The sequence below is a fragment of the Exophiala dermatitidis genome (genome assembly GCF_000230625.1).
Source record: "Exophiala dermatitidis NIH/UT8656 unplaced genomic scaffold supercont1.4, whole genome shotgun sequence".
NCBI lineage: Eukaryota > Fungi > Ascomycota > Eurotiomycetes > Chaetothyriales > Herpotrichiellaceae > Exophiala > Exophiala dermatitidis.
In genome coordinates this window covers 452,682-473,333 of record NW_008751649.1, presented here as the reverse complement: position 1 = coordinate 473,333, position 20,652 = coordinate 452,682, and the positions used below count along the sequence as shown (strand labels likewise).

Sequence of the window (20,652 nt, the reverse complement as noted above, 5' to 3'; positions counted from 1 at the left end):
TAGAACGTATTGAGTGTATGTCCCGGTCCCGACTTGAGTCCGGGGCACAGAACAGCGACTCGTTACTGTTTTGATCAATTGAGTCCATGACCGCTCAAATAAGGTAGATAGATTGGATGAACCGATCAACATGTAGAGTATAAATCACACAAGTACCGTGCTGTAGCTGTAGACTGTTCTGGCTGCTAGCTGAATACTACAGTCCGGATTCTTGATTTGTTTTAGGGATTCTCATTTCCTCATATGATTTGGAAGTAGTTGAAGGTAGTCCGTAGATGCTGCTTGCAGTTTAATGTAAGATAAGATAACTCTCCATCATGTAAGGTCGTGAGGGACTTGACATCAATTCATCCATCCCATCAATCCTCGGCTGCCCATTAAGCATTAAGGTAGGTATAGCCAATGCCGGGGCCGGTGCTCCGGATGCCATCGCGCTCAGTGCACCAGAACTTAAGTATCTTCCTGCTCTTGACGTTGTCGCTTTCTTTTCTCTAGTTGTGGCCTCTCCTTCTCGTCGCGTCGCCGTTGCCGTTGCCGTTGGCACTGCACACAACCATGACCGTCCCTCAAACAAGCAATCATTGACTCCATCAAATCGGCGTGATCCCTGGCAAGCCGGACCCTTTCTGAATCCTGATCCAAAGGAATTATCATCCCAGAACTCCATCTCAATCACCACCATTACCACCACTAGCAGTGTGAGGCGCTGTCGTATCCCTCGTCCCATAGCTCGTCTGATCATGACCATTCCCCACCACGATTGATGCGGCTGCCTCTTTCGCATGATGCTCCTGCTCCCCAGCACCAATAACAGCAGAAGTAAGCCTAGCAATCTTCGCCTTTTCCTTCTCCTTTTCAATCGTCCCCATCTCACCCATCCCGTACCACGCAACCGTAGCAATACCCAGCAGACCCGCAAGAATGCTAAACGTCATAGCGACGATTCCCTTGGTCGTAAACCCGTCGGGCAGCGGAGCATGTGGCGCCGGAGCTTCAGAGACGTCAAGTAAATTCTCAGTGAGTCCTGCCGCGTTGCCGGCGACAAGATATGGAGGATCGTTGGCGGCACATGCGGCCCAGTGGTTGGCGGGGATTTTGTCGGCGAGTTGGTGTTGAAGCGTTAGAGGACTCTCGACAAACGTCATGATCAATCCAGATTCAATATGCCATTCAATATGACAGTGGAACAACCACACCCCCGGATTGTTGGCCTTGAAGCGCATCACCACATGGCCGTTCGGTCGGACCAAAATAGTGTCGCGCCGCATAGGAACACGAGGCAGATCGACGGTGCCGTTTAACACGAGCGCCGAGTCGTAGTCGCCCGCTTCGTCTTCGCTGCGAACAATGGTTTGGAATACGTGCCCGTGGAAATGGAATGGATGTTTGCCCGAGTCTTGGTTGTTGAGGACGATTTCGACGGTTTGGTTATGGCTCAGAACGTAGGAGTGCGTGTTGGGGCCGTAGATTGAAGGGTGGGCGGCTAGGTCGCCGGTTGTTAGGGCCGTGTAGAGACTTGGGACTTTGGGCGGGACGTAGGTGATGCCGCTGAAGAAGGCGTAGTTCTGAACGAAGTAAACTGTTAGTCTATGCTTCGTGCACACACCACCCAGATCAAAAATACTTCAAATGGAAAAAGTCAATCAAAATGTATATGGTTTCTTACCTTGCCATCGCCCAAATTGTCCATGACCACATCGAGCTGAACCACCAGGTCTGGATCCTCATACAATTCTTCGCCGTCAGTTGGTACCAGCCCAAAATCGTCAAAGGGTTCAAAGGTTTCAATCTCCTTTGGTGTCGGCAGGGGTTTCGAGTCATCATAAACCAAGTAAGATGTAACGTTCGGATTTAGGCCCTTGGGGATCGCGTCGAATAGATCTTGGTCCATGGATCCCACGATGGCAAAGTTGCTGTCGGTTTCGTTCTTGGTGGTCAACAGCACACCATACCTCTGAGCCGACGTCACGTAGAGCATGCTCGCCTCGGTCGGTTCAGTGTAGATTCCATCGACTTCAATGATGCGGAAAGTATGGCCTTCAATCCAAAAGTACTGCGCAGCAAAGGCTCCCATGTTGACAATGCGCAGGAAATATGTCTTGCCGGGTTCAACGGCGATTGTGTCATTCTGCTTATCATTCATCAATGCCGCTTGAGGGACTGTTTGTGGCCTCTATGTTAGCTCAAATACCAGATGGATGGCATATCAAGTGCTTTGAGAATCGGAAGTGGCGGCCTCCTCAGGTACACGAAAAAGACTTACCTGGCTCGGCTCCTGTGGGATTGGTCACGCTCATGAACTTTTTGATCAGACCGGGCATTTGGTCATGATACCAGTCGGAAAGAGTCAAGACCAGTTCCTCGTCGTAAAGATCGGCATATGGATTCTTCGGGTCGTGAACAATGAGCGGACCCCGTAGTCCATCTGGATATTGCCCATTGACATGCGAATGGTACCAGTATGTGCCCGGTTGGGTTATCTATCTCGAGTCAGCTTGGAGAAATTCAATAGTGGAATAAAGGTTCTGTCGTACATTGAAGTCATATTGGAAGGTGAATCCAGGAGGAATCGGACATTGAGTAACACCCCCAACACCATCCATATGGTTTGTACCAATTTGGTAGAGACCGTGGAAATGGAGCGAAGTGGTCTGGTTCCCGAGATCGTTTTTCACGTTGATAATGATCCTGTCTCCCACGTCGGCTTCAATTCGTGGGATGGGCCATTGCCCGTTGATGCCAATGGTCGGTCTGAGGAACTGTCCATCGGGATTTGTGATAAGCCAGCCAACAGTGAAATTGTATTCACGAATTGCGGCGCTTGCAGATGAAAGCAGGAGGGAGAGGGTCAAGAACAGGAAGGACAACGCCATGCCGTCAAAGACGCGACAGGAGAATGTAAGGATGCTGCACAGGTAGTCGAAGGGAAAAAGAACCGCTGTCTTCGACTTTGGCGAAGGGATCAGATAAGATGGGAGAGAAACGAAGAAGATATGTACGGGTACAGCATAATGTCGGTTCCATTGTCAGACCTCATCATTGATTGCTTCTGCTGACACCACATATGGAATCCTTCACGAGGACTCTCCGACCCTGCTCCGATGTGGAAAGCGAAGGTTGTCCCCATGGTCTGGCCATCTGATTAGATTATCACACAACTTTCCTACCTTGCACTAGTCTCAGGGGGCGGACAGCCTCGAAGGAAGCCATCGAGACTATAGCGTGGTCATGTCCATGCATTTTTGAGAGTCTTTGGGCGAGCGGAAGGGACAATCCTGACGCCACATGATATTTCGCGATGTCACAAACACTTGCTCCCGGGAAAACCCTGTCGGGAGTGGTTCAACACTTGACAGTGAGGCTTGAGGGAGCCCAACGCCAAGGAATCAGAGGAACTGGAACCGCCGCTCAGGCCCACAGCTACGTCGAGACAGGAAAACTGAAAACAGACCCTTCCGCTGGCGGGATTTCTTAAGCGACAGAACTCTGCGGAGATGCCGCCAAAATGCTTGGCCGAAGCGTGGTTTTCTCTGTGGAGTGTCGTTGAAGCGCTGGGGCTAGCTACAACTGGCGTTCAAGCAGAGCTTTCTCCTGGGCAAGGCAGCAGGAACACACTTGGTGTGGTGTGACCAGCAATCGAGAGTGACAAGACCCGACCATGGCGGAGGGTGGATCAACGCTGGCCAAGAGTCCGTCGCGGGCCAAGTCTCTCAGGGCTGGTCAGATCAGATAAGACATGTTGTCAATCAGACCATCTTGTCTAATCGGATCTAGCCTCAACAATGAAGATGATCAACTATCGAGCTCGCTTGTGAAGCGCTCTGATCGGTTGGGCTCAGACCATACCTCACCCAACAGCTGCTGCAGGGCATGAAGGCTTTCTAAATCTCCGCGGCGACAGGAGCACCTACTGAACTTCTGTGTAGTCTGTATATTATTATACCGCAGATATTTCGGGATCCAAGGGGCTGCTCGACCCACAAATCGTTACAAGCTGAGAAGCTTTCTGGTGCCGGACAACACCAAACACCAAGCATTGAGGACCGCCCCTCAAGCACTGTTCTATTTGCAGGCATCCTCTTAGCTAAAGCCAAGAGCGGCCGAAAGGTCCTAGTGTGGGATTTGGCGAGAAGAGTCGAAAATACCCGACCTGATGGATGCTGATTGCTCTATTTTCTGGCCTTCGACTCGTCCAGGCTTCAGGGAGAGTCGAGACGCTGAATCACTTCAGTCAAAAGATCCCCGACAGGGCAAAGGTGACTCCTGTGACCCGCCTCCCCGGACCCCATCATCTGAGCCTTACCTGGAACGAAAAGTCTAGCGTTTGAGGTGGCACCTCGAAGCGAACTCAATGCCACACGCGGGCGACGGATTTTTCTTTTTTCTCAGTTCAAGCCTTGACACTTGTCGCCATCACCACTCTGGATTGCCATGTCTAGACAGCGATATCGGCGTTGGTGGACTGACCACGAAAATGATGTTGTCTCTTGCCGTGGAGAGGTTTGTTCTGCCGACGGATTCCCGTCTAAATCCTGAAGAAGAATGTCCTGTTCTGTTGCTTCTCGGCCAAACACGACCCACCCATGTTCATAGTAGCTTCTCAAGGCTGGCCATATTATAACATCTTATCTGATGGGACGGACGCCCGCTGTCTTCTTGCTTTCTTCACAGTACTCAAGAGGTATATCCAAGGGCGAGCAAAGCAGGGTACTCACCAAGCCCGGAACAAGGGCCTTCTTTTAGTGACTTCACGTCTGCTACCGCGCTCACAAATCACCATGGTCAACGTCTTCGCTGTTCCAGTCTTCTTTATCGTATTCAGGGAGACCCTTGAGACGAGCATTGTTGTCTCTGTCTTGCTCTCCTTCCTGAAACAACAACTCGGTCCAGACCGAGACAGAAATGTTTACAAAAAACTTCGCAATCAGGTATGTTTGTAACGGTGATCGCTATCCACCACAGGCTAACCTGTTTTTTGTCCAGATTTGGTATGGAACATTTATCGGGTTCTTTATATGCCTGATCGTGGGTTGTGGTCTCATTGGCGCCTTTTACGGCATCGGCAAAGACAGCTGGGGCCCCGCCGAGTACATCTGGGAAGGCGTCTTTGCTCTCGTCGCGGCTTTGATCATTGCTGCCATGGGTGCTGCGCTTTTGCGTGTCTCCAAGATGCAGGCCAAATGGCGGCTCAAGCTCGCCAAAGCATTGGAGGCCACGGACAACAAGAACGCCAGACTCGGCAACCGGTTCAAATTGTGGGCGGAAAAGTATGCCATGTTTCTGCTGCCCTTCATCACCATTCTTCGTGAAGGCCTCGAAGCAATTGTATTCGTGGGCGGAGTGAGCCTGGGCCTGCCTGCCAGCTCGATCCCGTTAGCCACGGTCTGTGGCCTCGCTGCTGGCTGCGCGGTTGGGTTCATCATCTACAAGGGCGGCAACATGGCTCCTCTGCAGGTTTTCTTGATCGTGAGCACGTGTTTCCTTTACCTGGTGGCTGCCGGTCTCTTCTCCCGGGGTGTGTGGTATCTCGAAGCCGATGCTTGGAACAAGGCCACAGGTGGCGATGCTGCCGAGAACGGCTCCGGACCGGGCTCATACGACATTCGAAACAGTGTTTGGCATGTGAACTGCTGCAATCCCGAACTGAACGGTGGTGGTGGCTGGGGTATCTTCAATGCTCTGTTTGGTTGGCAAAACAGTGCCACATATGGCAGTGTTATCAGCTACAACATCTTTTGGCTTGCCGTCATTGTCGGCTTCCTCTTGTTGAGGTTCAAAGAGTCAAGGGGTCATTATCCTTTCATGAAGGCCAAAGCAACCGATCCCATCATCGAAGACAGGAAACACAGTGACGATGCCACCAGCAGTGCCAGTGTTCCTCCTGCAACCGAAAAGCACACTCACCGAGCAAAGGAGATCTCTAGTGATGCTTAGTCCTGTCGCTCACAGCTATGAGCTCGACTCAAGCTCCAAAGAAACGATGCCTTGGTGATATTGAAGGTTTGAGTGAGGTCGAGGTTCTCACCAGTTGCATCAGACAAACTGACTGGGATGCGTCCACAAGGAGAGAAAAGCCGGCTGTATAGAGAACCCGGCCGATGGAAACGCAGAATGTGGCGAGGCATGAACGAGTTATGTCTAATAGTTGAATAGTCAGCAGCAGACTCTTACACTATCCCATCTATACCCAACTGCCTTTCGCAGTATCGTGCACTATTTTTTTGATTGCAGGCAGTGATTGATCGCTCTGAAGACGTTGAACTGCCGGTGAGTGGCAGAGAAACTGCTGTCTGCTCCCACTTCCACGCGACGCCGCAAACCCGCGACGACTTTCGTGTAGAAGTCGTGCATAAACTCGGGTCTATGTGGTAATGATCATATTCCTAAGTGAGATGGACGGCCTGCGGTACAGAATTGATTGAATTGCTTTTATTGCTTATCGAATATGCGATGCAAAAACTGGGTAACCTGTGGATGCAACGAAGAACAGACGCGAAGAAATCCTCCCACTGCACAATCAGCTGCGACGCATTCATCTGGAATCATTCCGACCACATGCTTTGCACTTAAAACAACATGAACAAATCCTCTTCTCCTCCCGACCTTTATGGGCCGGACAACCGAGAATCGAATCGAAAAGAAGCACCCGCTTTTGTCTTGCCATCCATCTCAAAGTCGACTTATCCAGCATGTCACGCTACTTACAGTGCACTGCAGCCCACCCGCCCTGCCATTGCAGTCACCATAAAGCGGTAATTCTGTCATTGTTTTGTTTTGTGCACATAAAAAGGAGCAATAGCCTCCCTTTAGAAGTCGAATCCAGCGTAGGTTGCAACAAAGGTGAGGTTGTGGGTGGATGTGCAGGGGCTCCTGTGGTTAGTAAGCAAGGGGAGAGGGGGATGTAATGAGGGATTCCGGACACAACCCTGGGGCAGGAAGGTGGATAGGGAGTCGGGAAAAACTACACTCGTGACCTAGATAATTAGTTTCGACGGTTGGTTAGTAGAAGATGTTGTGATGGTCGTGTCGATGGTCATCAGTCGTTTCGAATGAAAGCCGGTCGAGCAAGTGTCTGCGGGTCAGCGAGGATCGCTGCGAAGGATGCAGCCGCACGACCAATAGCTCATCAGCTCAAGAAGGTCGGCGTCGTTTCGGTTCGGGTGTGTCCAAGTCGAGCAGATCGAGCTCATCGTCATCTTCTACTTTTCGCTTGGCCGGGTTTGCCTTGGACGGAGTGACAGGAGGACTGTGAGCCTCAAGAGTACCAGCCGGGGACGTTGCACGATGACCATTGGACACTGGCATAGTTCCACCATCTACCGTATGGGAAGCATCATCGGTAGCCAGGTGCGGCTCTTTGGTGACTTCGAAAGTGGATGGTTGAACATCCTCGCGGGACATGACGCCGTCATCAGTCACGACTTGGTCTGTCGCTTCTTGATGGAAGATCTCTTCGTCGCCGTAAGCGTCAAAATCTTCTGCGTTTGCTTCATCGGCACCCTTATCATGCTCGAATAGATCCTCGGCTTCTTCATCGGGGTCTTCAAAAGTCTGTTGCGCACCCAGTTCGGCTTCATCGCCAACAACGACAGTGGTGTCCACCTCGGCGACCTCAGCTTCGACGGTGTGTGAACTATTCGTCTCCTGCTCGTGGGGGTCCAGATGATCCGGGTCTTGAGGGTGGACTTCCTGACCGCCAGGACTGGCCTCGTGGCGATGAGCTTGTTCTTCTGTTGGTGCCTCTTCATCCTGGTCCTGCTCAGTCCCTCGCTGGTGGGATTCTTCGGGCAGATCACCCAGTTCAACAGGATCATGTGGGAACTCTTCCGACACGCTAGCATTGATGGCTTCGCCTGTGGCTTCAGCTGCGGTCCCTTCTAGGTCACCACGTTCTTCTGTCGCTGCACCATTACCGGACTGATGGTCAACCTCCGGCTCAGTCGTGACTGCTTGCGTAACTGAGCCATCCTCATCGCCCTGATCTGCGCCAGGTACTTCCTGGTGGCCGTAGTCTTCCTGTTCATCCTTGTAGTCTGTTGCTTCCGTACTCTCGCCTTCGGGTTCAGGAGTGTCAACATGGTCTGCGACGACTTCGGAAAATGTCCTACCCTCTTGAGACGAAGAAACAAGATAGGCATACTGGGACGCCAAGCTCACGCGACTGCTCAAGTAACAGTACAATGGACGGATCTCCTGACCAACATCATTGCGACAGAGCTGCAAATACACGTCCAGAATCTGCGCCAGAGTGATCTGGGAGGCATACTTGGAATCCTCACAGATATGGAGACCTAAAGATGTGATGTCGAGAACAAGCTCGTCATGGTGGTCCAGTGTGCCTGTGAGGAGTTCACGACAGGCTGCAAGAAGCTTATCCAATGGCTCAAAGGCGAGTGACGAGTCAGCCAGGAAGTACATCGAAGAGTCATCTCCGATCATAGGAGGAAACAAGGACATCTCTTCCTCCAAGTACACCAACGTCACAGGATGCACGGCGCGACTGGTGGTTTCTTGTGTTTCAGTGGAGCCGTGAGCCTTGTCATGATGCTGCTGCGTCTCTGGAATTGGGTTGTTCTCAACTTGCGCAGAAACGGTCTGAGGATTTGCCGCTAACTCGGCGTTTTCTTCAACGTGGCGGCTGTCATGCTGTTCGCCAGAGGTGTCATCAACCTGTGCCTCTGCGGAGACTTCGGCAGAATTGCTAGCGACGTTGTCCTCGGTTTGTTTGTCTTGCTCAAGAGAGCTGTTACCAATATCGTGTGCTTCGCTAGGGGCCTCGGCCTCACCAGGGTTCTCAGCAGCATCATGATGGGCGTTTGCTGAGTCTTGCTCGGCATTATCAAAATTCCCCGAAACATCTGGTGCTGTTTCGGCGGCCGGTTGGTTAGTAGCTAGATCGTCCTGATTCTGCTTGTCAGGCTCTTCTTCAACATCATCAAAGATGACTTCCTCTTCCACCTCGTGAAACTCTTGTGCTTCATGCTGAGCCGTAGTCTCCACCGCCTCTTCTACCTGCTCAGCCACAAGGTCGATATCTTCTTCCTCCTCGTAAAGAATATCCTCATCTTCATCAACTCGAGCTTCTTCGGGGAACGCATCCATGTTGAAATCTTCATCGCGGTTGTCGCCTCCGAGTGTGGGATCTTCATCATCAATCATGTCGTCATCAGGAAGAGGTGCCTGGTTCTCATCTTGCATAAGATCACTGGCAGCTTCTCCTTGCTCTACTGCGTCGTCAACCATGTCATCGTGCAAAGATTCTATGATGGAAGGCTCGTGAACGGAGTCCAGGTCGACGTCGAGGTCGTCAGCTTGACGAAAGGGCGATGATGCTACATCCATCTTGTCATCAAGATGGGAAGGGTCCAGATCCTGGAATGTGAACGACGGGATTGCGGTCATTGCTGGTTAACATGCGAAAGCGAAGGTGCTTCGTGCCTGCATAGACTGATTGCCGTGCTTGCGCTTCCCAACTTCTCCTCGTTGCAGCGGGCGTGTTGCTGAATTTTGAACGGCGCAGTTCGAGTGTAATGGACACTATGGCAGAGGGAAGTGGTTAAAGAATGAGAAAGCTGGGATAGCAAGGGCTCGCAAACGAAGGCGGAGGCGAGGCGCAGGCTGCGGAGGTTACAGGCCTTTTAAGGAAAACAAATCCTATCGTATGCGGGTGGTTGGATATCTGGGCACTTCCTTTGTGGAGGGATAGCATTAACAGTGTGCGCAGTGGAAGAGAAGGTGACAGAGTGTGACTGCTGAAGTGTGAGGACCTCACGTTGGGCTCCCGCTGAACTGAACTGAATGTGATGAATCGAACTTGGAACGTTCAGGTTCTACCACGCGCATAAAAGGGTTGTTGCCAAGCCTGCGCAGGCTAACATGTGACACAACGGTGACGCAGGCAAACAACAAACGCAACTTCTTTCTCACTACTACGCAGCATTTGTACATAGCCACCTTTTTACTCCAATCCTTTCCCAGTGCAATTGCTTCATGAGCGTGCCACAAAGATTATGAAAGGCCGAGTGAACCAGATGAATACCTAGGTAGGCTATGGTAGTACATCAAACATAAAGTACGGTTCCGTACTACGACGTAGAGGTCTGGACGCAGGTGCATGGCAGCACTAAAGCCTTTGTGGTTAGATGGGAACAGCGCGCTCTGAAGCGGCGTCATTGTCGGCCAATTGGGGTAATACTCTACATTGGCATTTTGGACATCGCACTCGCTGTCCTCTCCACCACCACCACCACCACCACCACCACCACCACCACCACCACTACTAGTCCTACGACGCCGACTGCTCCTCAACATCGACACAAACACAGACTTGGTTGTCCGGGAATTAACGTGCACACCTTTGTCCTCCGTCCGCCGACACAATGGTATTGAAATCCTCTGTTCTATATGCTCAGGGCACTATCTCACTAACTTGTAACAGGTCATTCTCGCGGCCTCCGTGTGCACCAGGGGCGGCAAGCCCCTACTATCACGACAGTTCCGAGAGATCCAGAAGTCTCGGGTAGAAGGATTGTTGGCATCTTTCCCGAAACTCGCCGACTCATCGACGCAACACACGACAGTGGAGCAAGAGAACGTCCGCTTCGTATACCAACCGCTTGACGAACTGTACCTAGTCCTGATCACGAACAAGAACTCCAACATCCTCCAAGACATAGACAGCCTACACTTATTCGGACAGGTAGTGACATCAATCTGCAAGAGAGTGGACGAGCGGGAAATCCTACGCAATGCGTTCGAACTGCTCAGCGCGTTTGACGAGCTGGTGACCATGGGATACCGAGAGAACCTGTCGCTCAGCCAGATCAAGACATTTTTGGAAATGGAGTCGCACGAGGAACGGATCCAAGAAATCATTGCGCGGAACAAGGAACTCGAGGCCTCGGAGGAGCGCAAACGCAAAGCCAAACAACTGGAACTACAACGAAAAGAAGCCGCACGCTCGGCCGCGTACGGACGAGGCGTGGCACCCAAGATGCCCACCCAGGCCACATACACACCTCCCGTGCGACCGGAATCAAGCTACGACACATACGAGGCGGAAAAGAACAAGATCTCGAACAAATTCTCGGCATCCCGTCCAACAAAGGGAATGCAACTGGGCAAGAAGTCAAAGACATCCAACGCGTTTGCCAAAGTGCAGCAAGAGCTGGGTCCCGAAGCGGCCGCCCTCGAAGACCAACATCACACCATCTCCTCTCCCGCCGCCCATCACACCGACCTCCCAGACCGCACAGCAGCCCGCCACTCGACAGAAACTACACACGCGCCTCCCATCCTGATCACACTAGCCGAGACGCTGAGCGCAAAGCTGACTCGCGAAGGAGCACTCAAATCATTCGAAGTGAAAGGCGACCTGCAACTCAAGATCAGCGACGCCTCGCTAACAAAACTGGCTTTATCCGTGCACGCTGTCGAGGGGCCCCTAAAAGCGCAGTTCCGCACCCACCCCAACGTCGACAAGAACCTGTTCACGTCCCAAAAGGTCATCCAGCTGAAAGACACGACCAAGAAATTCCCTACCAACAACAGCATCGGCGTCCTGCGCTGGCGTGCCACCGCTCCCGCAGATACACCGGACGTCCTGCCCATCACGTTTACCGCTTGGGTCAACAAGTCTGACGACAGCTATACCACCATCACCATCGAGTACGAACTGACAAACCCGGATTTGACCCTGAGGGACGTTGCCGTCACCATCCCGTACTCGTCCTCCGAGCCCGGCGTGTCGTCGTTTGATGCCATGTACCAGGTCACCGGCGACTCGCTCGAGTGGACTATTGGGACTATCGACGCCGACAACGCCACCGGCAGCTTCGAGTTTGAGTCCCAGGCCGACGACGAGGCCGAGTTCTTCCCCATGTCTGTTAGTTTTGAGATGAGCAGACCTTTTGTCGATGTCGACGTCTCTGGCGCCCGTCTGCTCGAAATCGACGAGGAGGTCGACTTTGAAAAGGTCGTCAAGGCCACTGCTGACGGTTTTGTCATTGAGTAAATTGGAGTCAGATAGACTGAGAAGAGACGCAGTTTGACAGGAACAACAAACTGCTCTTGCCTTCTTCGGGCCCTAAGAACATGCTACTACTGTTTCCAATGCTTTCCTCAAACACCAGTCTAGTTTCCTCCCTCATGTTTGATCTGCGGCAAACTCGATAGATGTACTGTAGCCACGGATTCGGACGAACAGCTAGACACCCCGGCGTTTGGAACCAAGGATCGATGATATTGCCTTTTCATGATTGACCACCGGTCAGGAATCCTTTGTTTACGTTTATTTGATCATCATATTCGTCGACGTGGTTTATCTATGTATGTACTCAATACGTAGGCAGACAGGATAGTGTGCGTCTATCCTGGTCATATGTCGTGTTCCACAACTTGTGGAGTGGTAGTGGTTCAACATCCGCTACAGACCCCCGGGCCCTCCGAAGTCCTGCTCGTGTTTGTGTTCGTGTAAAAAGTGATCTAACATGCGTGTTTTGGCCGTGCATCCCCATATCCAGCCCCATAACGACATGCCAGAAGGCATGCATTTCCCGCCGTGTGCGACAAAAAGGGGAGAAGGGGAAACAGGCGAGCCAAGTCCGCTTGTAGGGAATGTAGAGAAGTCCAGTCGTGCGGTTTCGGGAAGAGAACACTTTAGGTCGGAGTTAGGGTGCCATGGCGAGCGCCACAGATAGAGGGTATCGTATGGAGGTCGCCACTGCATCAATCTCGGTGGAAGACCTCCATCATGATGGCCAGATACCATTGTCGACCAGGCGGAAGAAGTCCCATTCAGGCGCATTTTCGGTCTTGAAGTTCCAAAAGATCCAGCCCTGGATCTTTGACTCGAACACATTGATTTGAGCACGAATGTAGTTCGTCGTTGCCGTCCTTAGGTCACTGCTCCACTGGTCGATGGAATCGATGTTGGCGCAGGAGCCCACGTAGGAAGATCCAGGATAGGATCCGTCGTACCGGGACCCAAGTCCACGGCCATTGATGGCAGGAGCACAGTCAGTCATGGCGGCGGACCATTCTCCACATATGACGAACTTGTCGAAACCTTGAGCCCATTCATTGGCATGAGAGTAGACGTAGTCGACATGTTGCTGCCAGGACATTGCGACAAACTCGTTGGTGAAGGCTTGGTATTCGTGGTGGTCAACAATCGCTCCGGAGATGCCTTGGCCGGTCAAGAACCCGTTCCATTGAGAAGGATCGGCGAAGCCATCGTGAAAAATGACTGGAATAGGCCCGGCGCCTCGGACTATGTTGAAACCTGATTGGTAGTATCCTTGCGTGGCTGATCTTCCGCCTGGAAGACCTGCCATATAAGGTTCGTTCAACAACTCAATGCCCACAACCACATCCGCAAACTCGGAAGTCCCGTACTTCTGCGCCATCTGCGAAATCACGTTGAGCGTGGCCTGGATAGAATCTCCAGTGGTCCAGCCAGGGGTTGAAGTACGCTGTCCAGAATTGTCGTAGCCATTTTGCGAGAGCGGTGCGCCTGTAGAAGCAATGTCAGCTCATCGTCCTGATCGACTCACTGATGAGCCGTGAGAGATTCTCTCTCACTTACCATGAAGGTCGATCCAGACCTTTAAGCCAGTCTGACGAGCCCAGCCGATGGCTGCATCAAGGTAGTCGGCGGCACCTTGAATGTACGGGTCTTGCTCATACTTCTGGAATGCCCAATACCCAATGGGTATCCGGACCAGGTTCAGGCCGTTGGCAGCAATCTTCTGGAAGTCGCCCAAGGTCACCCAGCTATCCCAGTGACTCCGCAACACCTCCTCGGCGTTAGGAACCTGCTGACAGAGAGTATATTCGTCGACGATATTGCCGCCGAGCTGGTTAAATATGGATGGTGTAATCCAAGGTTCCAGCACCAGCCAGCCTCCAATATTGACACCGCGCACTGGCGTTGACCCGTAAGAAAACTGTCGTTTATCCAGCGGCGACCTGGGTAGGTTAGTCACTTTGTCAGTTCTCCAGAATATTGTCTTGCATGACTCACGCCGAGACAGTAAAGGCTGCCAGAGCAGAAAGAATGAGGTTTCCGGCCCTCATGATTGAGTAGTATCAAGTGCCAGGAGGATCAACAAATTGGTAGACCACCGTAACCTCAATTTACCTGGGCACTAGCTGCCCAAAAGACTGGACGTGACACGCTGTTGGTAGACCCGAGAGCAAACACTTCTTGCCGGGCCGGCGATACCTTTATGCTGTGTAAGGCGAGATGACCCTGACAGCAACGACGACTCCCTCGCCTCAAGGCGATTGGTTCAGGAAGGAAGCACTTGACCTGGCGTGAGGGGAAATCAAACGGTCACCTGGTATAGAGAGAAAGAGACAAGGAATGGAATGGATCGAGGTAGCAACAGACCTGGTACTATAGGCTTCCATGGTGTCGATCCAGGTATAACACACGGTGGATATATGGCACCATGCGGATTGAGGACTACCATCCGACCAACGGAAGAATGCGAACCCGGTATAGATTGGCAAACATCTTGCATCGTACCATTCTTCTTCACGTAACCCAAGAAGAAGCTTGGATAGATGGTGATGGCTGCATCAAGGCTAGTACAACATAAGGTAGACAAAAGGTCAGGTCGCCAACGCCCGCGGATGATGGAACTTGAAGTGAGCATGCTGGAGCCCAGGATCGCCAATGGGTGGAATTGGCAGGTGGGTACATGGTTAGTCCCATACCAGCAGGATCGCGCGCCCGTTCGGTTGGAAGAGAGGACAAGCAGCACGGCCGGTGGAGCAGAGAACAGACCCAAGCCGCGCAAGTGGCCGTTTGACGGCCTGGAGGCCCGTGGCATCAAAGGCAGCGAAGAGAGGATTCGGCCCGGAAGACATGTTTCGGCGACAGCTGGCCTGGCTGGACCCGGCAGGAAGCGCAAGCAACATGGGTTCGGTTCTGTCTATCTGCCTGGCTGTCTAATGGCCTAGGCAGGCTGCTGTGCTGGTGCTGAGTTGGCAAGGAAATCAGCTGGAATACGGGCGGAGCGGAATGACGTGAAACAGGGCAACTGAGCCAAATGGCAGGTGTGGAGAGAGAGTCAAGGGCCAGCAATCACTGGAGACAATGCATCGAGAGCCAGGGGAGTGACACTGGGGGTGGTAGTGGTGGTAGTAGTAGTGGTAGTAGTGGTAGCAGTGAGCAGGCAGATAGACCGATATTCACTACTGCCCAGGTGCTGATCTGGTTTCTGGTACCTAAGAGATATCCGGGTACCAGGTGTCTAGCGGGTAGTATTGTGGTTAGAATGAAGGAGCATGTTAGGTAGCAGTATAGTAGCTACCTACTAGTAGGTAGGTGTAGTAGTGTAGTTGAGGATGTACAATGTCGTAGTCAGTGATTACTACAACGTCGAAGTAGCGCAGCGCAGTCTTGGTGGCGGCATCTTCAACACTGCACTGCAGACTGCACCTTGACTCGCATCATTCCAGTGATCATCATCACCATCTCCATCTCTGCCGTCGATGTCGATGTCTGCAGCAACTGTAATGTCGGTTGCTGTCGATCCTTTCTCCTCCATTTGCCATTCGTGCGCAGGCCCAAGTCGGCTGACCAGCAGGACACTGCTCTTCGATCCTCGAGTCGTGTACCGGCAAACGCCACATCAATCAGATGATGGATACTACTATACTGCTACCATGGTAGACGCTGCTCGCATGGCAGGGAGTCACACCGCCTGACAACTCATATGCTCTCCTCACTTCTCCTCTGTCCTGCCAGTGCACGCCTTTCGCAGACCCTACGATTTCTGGATCACAATCAGTACCGCAAGTCTGAAGCGATGAGACATCCTGAAAATCCCCCCTACCGAACCTGCTTCGCTTGTGCATACCTAGACCATGGCAGTTGTTCGGCTGCCAGATGCTGACTGCGAACAGCAAACCATCCCTCCCCATTCTTGCTTCCAGATCGTCCCTTGCATGCCAATTCAAGCATTGACTTGACCGGCACTTTAGCCTTTTCCAGGACAACAGTTGCATAGTTCCCGGCTACACACGGCCCCAGTCCACCCACAGCTGCCAGGTGGGCCCACGGCCGCCCTGCTGATACTGTAGCTGTCCCAACCTCTTTTGGGAGGTGGCTTCCACCTCTTGGAAGAAGCGCGGAAGAAGCTCAAGCCATGCCGAGGCACGGACGATTACAACGCTTCGAAGTGGTACTTTGAGCCTCATGTGGAAGAGAAGGCCTGCATGTGCAATTCAGCACGGAGGACGGATGTTCAAACTACGAATAGCTAATAGTACTAAGTACATTGCCCATCGCGGAGCACAATCCATATTTCTATGCATGTGTAGAATGCACCCATGCCGGAGCTATACCGGCCCCTTCATGGCAAGGCAGCCTGCTGGCTCTGGTCTCAAAAGATTGGACCACACGTTGCCGTTCCTTGCAAGGTACCATGAAAGGCCAGCACATAGAGACCCTAGCACCTCTTACGGCCGGCCGACGCTGATTCTATCTACTCGAAACCCCCCGTTTTGTTTCAGAGTACTTCGGTAATACTCTGTCGCCGAATGATAGAGTTCTGCATCTGATCACGCGAGATGCGATAGTAATATCCGGTGAATTCGGCGCAGTCCATCTGGCGCAAAAAGTCCTCGTCGTGTGTGATGATGATTAGCTGGAAATTCGCTTGCTGCTGTCGGTACTTGATGATATCGCGGAGCGAATGTGCCAGGCTTTCAATATTCTCCCGGTCCAGGTTGGTCGTCGGCTCGTCCAGTGCAATCAAACCGCAATTCGCGCTGAAACACTCGGCCAGTGCCAGTCGGATGATGATACTGGCCAGCACCTTCTGTCCCGCGCTGCATCGGCCTCGCATGTCCATCTCAGCTCCTCTCTTGACCATCACCACCCGGTAGTTGTACGATCGATTGCCCCGTCCAGATTCATTGTCGGCTCGGATCATGATGGTATCAACGTCGGTGCCTTTGTATGTCTTCCGCCATAGTTCCTCGATGATGCTGTTGATCTCCTCCATCTTGAGACTGTGGTATTTCATGATCGCCTTATCCAAGGCCCCACCATATCGGCCCAAGTCTTCCACAGCTGCCTTGGTGGCCTCTACTTTGATATGTGCTTCTTTGTATCGTATCGCAGCATCCGACAGGTCTGTCTTGTAATCCTGGAGAAGCTCGACGAGTTGGGCGTCTTTGGACTTCATCTCTCCCATGACACCGGCCTGCAACGCACTGAGCTTGTTGTGTTCGTGAGTCCATTTTTCTGATTCCTTCTGGAACCTGTCTCGGTCTGCCTCCGCATTCTTGCTCTCGAGTTCCTCGATCTCTATCCTCAGCTGCGCAAGCGCTCTGGTCTCCTGGCGATATCGCAGATTGTCCGAATATCGACGTCGCGTAGCCTCACTGTCCCGAATCTGATCATTGATCTTGTTGATGTCTCGAGTCAATTGCGATTGTTGTCCTTGCATCCGCTCCAGTTCTCGCTCCAGATGGGCGAGTTCTCGATTAATGCGTGCAAGCTGGTTTGGGCCGTCCCGGTCCACATAGGAGCGCACCTGGTCATTCAAGATATCAAGTCCACTGACACTTTCACTGAGCTTGGACTGTTCGTAAGACATTTCCTGCTCCTTTGCGGATGCTCGTTGGTCAACGTCCTCGTACTTGGCCTTAGCAGTTGCGATTTCCGGATCCAGCTTCTCAATATCCTGGTCGAGCTTTTCCAACGTGGCTCTTTGTTTTTGGTTCAGAGCACGAAATTCTTCCACCCGGGCGGCAAGTGAAGCCTTCTTCTCCAGCTGAAAGCCAACGTTGCTCAGCTCACCCTTTAGATCACGAAGCTCGAGTTCCATGGTAGATAAGGTAACCCGAGACTGCTCTTGCTCTGTTCGAAGCCGATTGATTAAATTTTGTGTTGCCCTAACCTTTTCAGCAACGGCGTTGAGTTCTTCTCGTATGTCTTCCAATGTACGCCCGCCAGCACGCTGGGATTGTTTCGCGGAATATTCCTCGATCTGGGCGTTCAAAGATTTGATGTCAGCGTCGTATTTGGCGATGGATGCCACCGTTCGGCCAATGGACTCCAGTTCACGCTTCGCATGCTGACGTTGCTCAACAATCTTGTCATGCTTCTCGATCTTGGCAAGCAAAGCCTCCTTCTCTCCGCTCAATGTGGACAGATCTTTCTCGGCTGCGGGGATTTCAGTCTTGACAAGCTTCTTGAAGGTTTCATTCACAATTCCCAGGTCAAGCAGGCGTCTGTACTCAGCTTCAGCCTCTTTTGAAGTCGTGCTTTCCGCCTGCGCCAGAGTCTTCTCCACCAATCCTTCGATGCGCTTCTTCATCTTCTCCAAAGCTGGATCATTGGGACCCTTAAAAGTCCGCGCACAGGTTCGACATGCCGGCTTCTCACTCTTGAGGGTCTCTAGAACCTTTAGGTAGTAGTCATGAAGACCCGCAAATTGACCACTGTCCTCACGTGCGTATTCGGCATCAGCTTGTGCCTGCTGCAGAGCTTCCTCGTATCCTTCTGGGCCGTCTTGGACGACCTGGCGAATTTCCTTATCGCATTTGCCTGCTTCGGCCTTCTTGCGTGCGAGGTCGTCTCGAATTGTCTTCTGCCTGAATTGCAGCTGGTCCAACTCTCTACCCACCGAGTCTCTTTCCCTCTCGGCCGAGGCCGCCTCACCGGCGGCACTGCCTAGCGCCCCCTGGTAAACCTTTTCCACTGTTGTAGGAGTCCAGTCCTCTCCGAGCACCTTGTTGATACGTTCGCTGTGAGCATTCAACAATGTTCCCAGACTTCGCTGGCGTTCCTTCAGCTCTTGTTTCAAGTGTGCTAGTCTAGCCAGTTCTTCGGCCTGCTTGGTTGCATGGACTATTTCATCGTTCAGGCGCGAGCTCAGATCCTCATAAGAGCGGAGCTCTGCGCTCGCTTCTTGAAGCTTTTTGTCCCAACCACTGGCTTCTGCAGCCTGTCTCGCCTGGCGTATCTTTGCATTAAGGTGGTCAATTCGTGACTCAACAACAGCTCTGCTGCCCTCGTCTACCTCGATCTTGTCAGCTCGTCTCTGAAAGTCAGCTGCTTCTCTGTCATTGATATCCATCTGTTTTCTTGTGCTGACTTTATTGTCTTGCAAGGCGGCCTTTCGTTCAGTCAACCTGTTGACGAGGGTTTGGGCTTCACGCCGTTCAGCAGTGTGCTCAAGCTTGATACGATCAAGCGCGGTGCGTTGATCTTTGAGCATCTTCTTGATTCGGAACAGGAACTCCTCGACCTGGCTTTCGTCGCTGAGATCATCATAGCCCCGAATTTGATGTTTCGCAGCCACCTCTCTGACCATCTCCTTTCGTCTGACAAGCTGCCTTTCGTGCTCCTCCTGCTCTTGCTCGTATTTACCTTTTAATTGGACTTTCCGCTCGCGCTCTTTTCCAAGCTCTTTGATCCGGTCCTGAAGCTCAATGTACTCTTCTTGTCTTCTGCGCATCTCGTCCCTCAATTCTTGTTGTTTTGTTTGAAATTCATCGAGGGTTTCCTGTAGCCAATCATCCGGCTCGCTGACTTCCTCGAGATGAAGTTTGAGACTGTCGATGGTGCTTTGTCGGCCCTGGGCCTCGATCCGTTTCCCTTCCAACGACCCGAGAATCCTAGCGTAGTCCTCCCCCTTCCTCCAAGCGTCCTCAGCGAGTCTCCGAGCGTTCTTGATTTTCTCTTCCAGTTCTTCCACTTTTGCCCGCATCGACTCCACTTCTTCCTGGAGGCGGGACATAGTCCTCTGAACTTTGACGGCTCGATCCTTGTCTGTCTTCGCATGAGCCTCCATGATTTTGTACTTTCCCAGTTCCTCATTGTGTTTCTTGCGGATCTGCTTGATATTGTCAATTGCCTTGGTATATTTCTGCGCCTCGAAAATCTCATCGAACTTCTTTTTGAGCGTGGAAGGATCGCTCAAAGGCCAGAAACTTTCGTCCTGATGGCAGAAGATGACGTTGTCAAGGATCGCAGCCGACACCCCAAGAGCCTGGGGTATGCGAATATCAAGTTCAGCCACACGAGATGAGATGACAGACTTCTCGCCATGCCTGCTAATGTTCAACGAGTTTTCCAGAGACTTGAGAGAACGACTATTCTTCTTGACAGTCAACTCTAGGCGTCGGGCGACGACAAGTGGATCGCCCTCCGCAGATTTGAAGGATACTCGCACCAGGGCCCGGACCATCTTGTCATTGCCCAGCTTGGGATCGTGCACAAACGCGCCGCCGACCTTGGTATTAGGAGGCTGTATTCCGGTAAAGGCAAATTTGAGGCATTCAATGATGGTAGTTTTACCGGACCCGTTTTGGCCTACAATAAGAGTCAAGGGCGTCTCAAATCTGAGTCTTTCGGGATGCCCTTCGGCAAAAGAGCGAATGCCTTGAATCTCCATAGAGTGGAGACGAGACATGTTTGCGAACTTGAAGCAAGAGACGACAGACGAAGAGTGGCAGGTTCAAGGTCGCGGAATAGGACACGTTGGTGGCGCCCGACCGTGTCATCAACATTGGTTAGAGGGTAGGTACACCCAGAAGTCCCACGAAGACAGTGTCTGCCTGTTGATCTCAGGCTGTAAGTCAGTTCCTCTATTCCAGACATTCATCGCGTGCAGTGGCAGTGGTGGA

General features: G+C 52.1%; 6 protein-coding genes across 6 annotated transcripts; 2 read left to right on the top strand and 4 right to left on the bottom strand.

The window, feature by feature from the left end:
* Positions 1 to 668: 668 nt before the first annotated feature.
* On the bottom strand, positions 669 to 2,873 carry HMPREF1120_04510 (ferrooxidoreductase Fet3; the record flags this gene model as incomplete). Its single annotated transcript, XM_009158641.1, has 4 exons — positions 669 to 1,565; positions 1,667 to 2,160; positions 2,264 to 2,480; positions 2,535 to 2,873. 4 exons carry the CDS (start codon positions 2,871 to 2,873, stop codon positions 669 to 671), a joined length of 1,947 nt encoding a protein of 648 aa, XP_009156889.1.
* Positions 2,874 to 3,834: 961 nt separating this feature from the next.
* On the top strand, positions 3,835 to 6,214 carry HMPREF1120_04509 (high-affinity iron transporter). The gene is made up of 2 exons (XM_009158640.1): positions 3,835 to 4,928; positions 4,984 to 6,214. Exons 1-2 carry the CDS (start codon positions 4,584 to 4,586, stop codon positions 5,932 to 5,934), a joined length of 1,296 nt encoding a protein of 431 aa, XP_009156888.1. The 5' UTR covers positions 3,835 to 4,583; the 3' UTR covers positions 5,935 to 6,214.
* Positions 6,215 to 7,131: 917 nt separating this feature from the next.
* On the bottom strand, positions 7,132 to 9,402 carry HMPREF1120_04508 (uncharacterized protein; the record flags this gene model as incomplete). The annotated part of the gene is made up of 1 exon (XM_009158639.1): positions 7,132 to 9,402. The coding sequence occupies one exon, from the start codon at positions 9,400 to 9,402 to the stop codon at positions 7,132 to 7,134; it is 2,271 nt and encodes a 756-aa protein (XP_009156887.1).
* An 848-nt stretch (positions 9,403 to 10,250) lies between these two features.
* HMPREF1120_04507 (uncharacterized protein) lies at positions 10,251 to 12,472 on the top strand. Its single transcript, XM_009158638.1, has 2 exons — positions 10,251 to 10,382; positions 10,439 to 12,472. Exons 1-2 carry the CDS (start codon positions 10,380 to 10,382, stop codon positions 12,011 to 12,013), a joined length of 1,578 nt encoding a protein of 525 aa, XP_009156886.1. The 5' UTR covers positions 10,251 to 10,379; the 3' UTR covers positions 12,014 to 12,472.
* Positions 12,473 to 12,749: 277 nt separating this feature from the next.
* HMPREF1120_04506 (glucan 1,3-beta-glucosidase) lies at positions 12,750 to 14,076 on the bottom strand (the record flags this gene model as incomplete). Its single annotated transcript, XM_009158637.1, has 3 exons — positions 12,750 to 13,513; positions 13,586 to 13,968; positions 14,024 to 14,076. 3 exons carry the CDS (start codon positions 14,074 to 14,076, stop codon positions 12,750 to 12,752), a joined length of 1,200 nt encoding a protein of 399 aa, XP_009156885.1.
* Positions 14,077 to 16,520: 2,444 nt separating this feature from the next.
* On the bottom strand, positions 16,521 to 20,438 carry HMPREF1120_04505 (DNA repair protein RAD50; the record flags this gene model as incomplete). Its single annotated transcript, XM_009158636.1, has 1 exon — positions 16,521 to 20,438. One exon carries the CDS (start codon positions 20,436 to 20,438, stop codon positions 16,521 to 16,523), a length of 3,918 nt encoding a protein of 1,305 aa, XP_009156884.1.
* Between the last annotated feature and the right edge of the window lie 214 nt (positions 20,439 to 20,652).

Bases quoted from the DNA above. Each gene is read 5' to 3' on its own strand.
- HMPREF1120_04509 (XM_009158640.1), top strand. From the start codon at position 4,584: ATGTTCATAGTAGCTTCTCAAGGCTGGCCATATTATAACATCTTATCT. The intron at 4,929-4,983 runs GTATGTTTGTAA...TTTTTTGTCCAG, and splicing joins ACAAAAAACTTCGCAATCAG to ATTTGGTATGGAACATTTAT.